The 3,235-nt window shown below is 54.2% G+C and overlaps 1 protein-coding gene across 1 annotated transcript; it reads right to left on the bottom strand.

Annotated features, from left to right (window-relative positions):
- Window positions 1–925: 925 nt before the first annotated feature.
- On the bottom strand, window positions 926–2,743 carry LOC119338051 (peroxidase 5-like). The gene is made up of 2 exons (XM_037610343.1): window positions 2,088–2,743; window positions 926–1,790 (listed from the first exon to the last, which is right to left on the bottom strand). Exons 1-2 carry the CDS (start codon window positions 2,517–2,519, stop codon window positions 1,224–1,226), a joined length of 999 nt encoding a protein of 332 aa, XP_037466240.1. The 5' UTR covers window positions 2,520–2,743; the 3' UTR covers window positions 926–1,223.
- Between the last annotated feature and the right edge of the window lie 492 nt (window positions 2,744–3,235).

Genomic DNA, 3,235 nt, shown 5'->3' with positions numbered 1-3,235 from the left:
GTTCTTCCTCCGGCTCGTGTCTCAAAACCGTTGTTGGACGGCGGACTGCTTGGCCAAGCGTGGCCTCCAACACCCACCCATATGCTGCTTATGCTCTCAGGAAGAAGAATCCCTGGAACACCTCCTTGCTCATTGCGTTTTCTCGAGGATCACCTGGCACAAGATCCTGTCTTGGTGTCGACTGCCGCTACCCATCCCGGACGGCCAGGCCACCTTCTTAGACTGGCGGCCGGAGTGCACCGCCGCGGCCCCGCCTCAGCAGCGCAAAGGTTTCGCCTCTCTAGCGATCATCACAGCTTGGTACATTTGGAAGCATAGAAACGCAGTCATCTTCGATGGCCTGCAACCGTCCAACTCCCACCTCTCTAGTGCCATCAAAGACGAAGTGAGGCGATGGGCACGCGCTGGTGCCAAGGGTTTAGATAGAATTATCCATGTAATCTGATCCCCCTCTTGTCAGGCTGAGCAACCCCTTCTCCTATGCTCATTGGTAACCTTGAAGGCGCCCTAGTTGTTCAAGCCTTTGGGGTAACCACAAACCCTTGTTTTCTCTCCTATCTACCAATGGAATGATATGCCTCCGCGCGTATTCGCGAAAAAAATAAAACTCTTCAGAATCATGACGAGTGGCAGTGTGGTCTTCTTCCTGTGTTGAGTGCGTGAGGTGATTGTTTCAAAAAAAAAGGAAAAGAGAAAAGAGAGAGAGTGTGTGTGCGTGAGGTGATGACAAATGAAGCAGAAGGAATTTTAAATTTTCAGTAATCCATTTATTTTTCCTTTGATATGTAACATGTTGATTTTCCTTCAAGGAAAAAGGTAGCATGCACGATGGCATTTTTCATGCTTGTTTTCTCGAAAGGCATTTTTCATGCTTCGATTGATGGTCCGGATCATACTCTGTTCAAAGTTCAAACACGTCTTAATCTCACTACAAGATAATTAACATTGTATTTTTATTTATTTAGTATCATCAATTTGGCACACGAAGACTCACAAAGCTGGTAGTAGCTAGTTACAATTTCCTCAAAAGACACACACACCTCAGCCGAGAAAGAATCAATACAGATCGATCGATGAGCAAAAGAATAGGCGGAGTACTACGTACATGGTCAAACAAGAACGCTAAATGCTAGCACGGGTGCACGTCCAATCCAAATTAATCCATCGCCACTCTTCTAAATGAGAAAGATGATCCTTGATGCATGTCGCCATGGATGGACCGATCATACGACTCTGCAGTTGGCCCTGATCTTGCCGCTGCTGCCGGTGAGCGCGCCGATGTAACCCATCTTGACCATGGCAGCGGCGAAGTCGCTCTGGAAGGTGGCCGGGTCGTTGGCGTAGGAGACCACCTGCACGGCGGTGTTCCCGTCGCTGAGCAGCGCCTGGTCGGAGGCGAGCAGGCCCCGGTTGGACATGATGCCTTTGTAGAACCCTTCGTCGAAGGAGTTGGGGGTGACGGCGTCCATGGGCACCAGCTGCCCCGGCGAGGCGGACGCGCCGCACTGCTGCGCCAGTTGCGCCACGTAGCCGGGGTCCATGGTCGGGTCCTGCGCCGTCGGGGACGGCGTCTGCAAGCGGCTGCTGAAGGAGCTGCAGTGCGAGCCGCCGATGGTGTGCGCGCCGGACAGGGTGACCAGGTCCTTCTGGTTGAGCCCCTTGGAGGCGAAGATCTTGGTGAGCTGGTTCACGTTGGGGGTCGGGGGCGGCAGGTTGCCGCCCGTGTCCTGCGCCCGCGACACGCCCCCGTCCCTCCGCCCCGCCGGCACCTGGTACGCGTTCCCGCCAGTCTGCGTGCGCGCACACAGTCACCATCAGCAACGATTGACAGACTAAACAACGGCATCGTGTGCGCATGCAGGTGCAGCTAGTAGCGTCATGTCCATGTGGTGCACAGAGAGAAAAGGAGAAAGGTAGGGGGACACAGATGGCGGATCAAATAAGCTTTACGTACTGAGATTCTGATAAACCCATATGATCATGTGCTGTGTGGTTTCCTAAAGTGACAGTTTATATATATATTAATTAACCACAAAATGCAGGATTAAAGCCGGGGCTAATGATGCATGGATTTGCTTTGCACGTACCAGCGCAACGCTGTCCCTGGCAGCGAAGGCGAGGATGTCGGCGCAGGAGACGACGCCGAAGCACGCCTGCTCCACCCGCGCCTTGATCCGGTCGATGACCTCGAACCCGCGCAGGCTCGTGTTGGGCCCGGCGTCCTTCTCCGCCGTGTTGCCCTTGGTGGAGTCGACCAGCACCGACGCCTCGCAGCCGCCGACGAAGCAGTCGTGGAAGTGGAGGCGGAGGAGGCCCGCGGCGAGGCCCGGGTTGGCGGACACCGCCTTGCTCACCTCCTGCTGCACGATGATCTCCGCGGCCGGGCACGAGCTGTCGTAGAACCCCACCCGCAGCTGCGCGCGCACCCCCGCCGACGCCATCAGCACCACGTAGGAGACCACCACCGCCGCCGCCTGGACCAGGTGCGTCGCGCCGCCCCGTCTCATCTGGACCTCCATTGCCGGCACGTACTCGATCGCTCTGGTGGCAGTGGCACTGACACCCTCTTTATACACTGGCTTAGCTATACTTCCTTGCTAAGGAAGGGGAGAGCTGATGAGTGGAGCGTGTTAAATAGAAGGTTTATGGTTAAACGTTGGAGGGATTAAGGGGAATCTCGACCGATTGGCGGTGCATGTGCGCGCGGAGGGGGAAAAGGGTTGGTGGTGGAAATATGTGGTGGAGAGAGTGGGGTCGCGGCGAGGCCATGGCTTTTCTGCCATGATTGGTGGCAATGGAAAGCCTGCGAGATCTGCGGCACTCCGGTGTTTTCACCTGCATGCAGTACTACGTCAAGCCGTGGATTCCCCCACAGCTGCGTATGCACGCAATTTTTGCGAGGAAGATGAAGTGGTGATTGTTGCTGCATCTTGTAATGCTACGGCGGCGTCGTGCATGCAAGAACTGTCATGTCCTGACACTAGAACTAAAAAAAAAGTTGGCAGATACTGCTCGCGTTGTTGTTTGGACGATTTAATTAATTACTGCCAAGACTGAATGTGACTTGCGTCTCCTTGACACCTGGTAATTCAGCTCTGTCTCAGCTGGTATTCTTGTTCGTCTCCAGAAGTGAGATTTGTAGTACGTAGTAGTACTATATTTGTGACCAAACCAAGCTTAATCATTGAGGCCTCGTTGCATGTTGGGGGAGTCCGATTGCTCAATCTTAACTATA

Source organism: Triticum dicoccoides, chromosome 1B (genome assembly GCF_002162155.2).
Source record: "Triticum dicoccoides isolate Atlit2015 ecotype Zavitan chromosome 1B, WEW_v2.0, whole genome shotgun sequence".
Taxonomy (NCBI): Eukaryota; Viridiplantae; Streptophyta; class Magnoliopsida; order Poales; family Poaceae; genus Triticum; species Triticum dicoccoides.
This window is presented reverse-complemented; position numbering and strand designations above follow the sequence as displayed.

Excerpts from the sequence above, each read along its gene's own strand:
- LOC119338051 (XM_037610343.1), bottom strand. The coding sequence starts at position 2,519 with ATGGAGGTCCAGATGAGACGGGGCGGCGCGACGCACCTGGTCCAGGCG. Across the intron at positions 1,791-2,087 it reads CCAGGGACAGCGTTGCGCTG|ACTGGCGGGAACGCGTACCA; the intron begins GTACGTGCAAAG and ends GCGCGCACGCAG.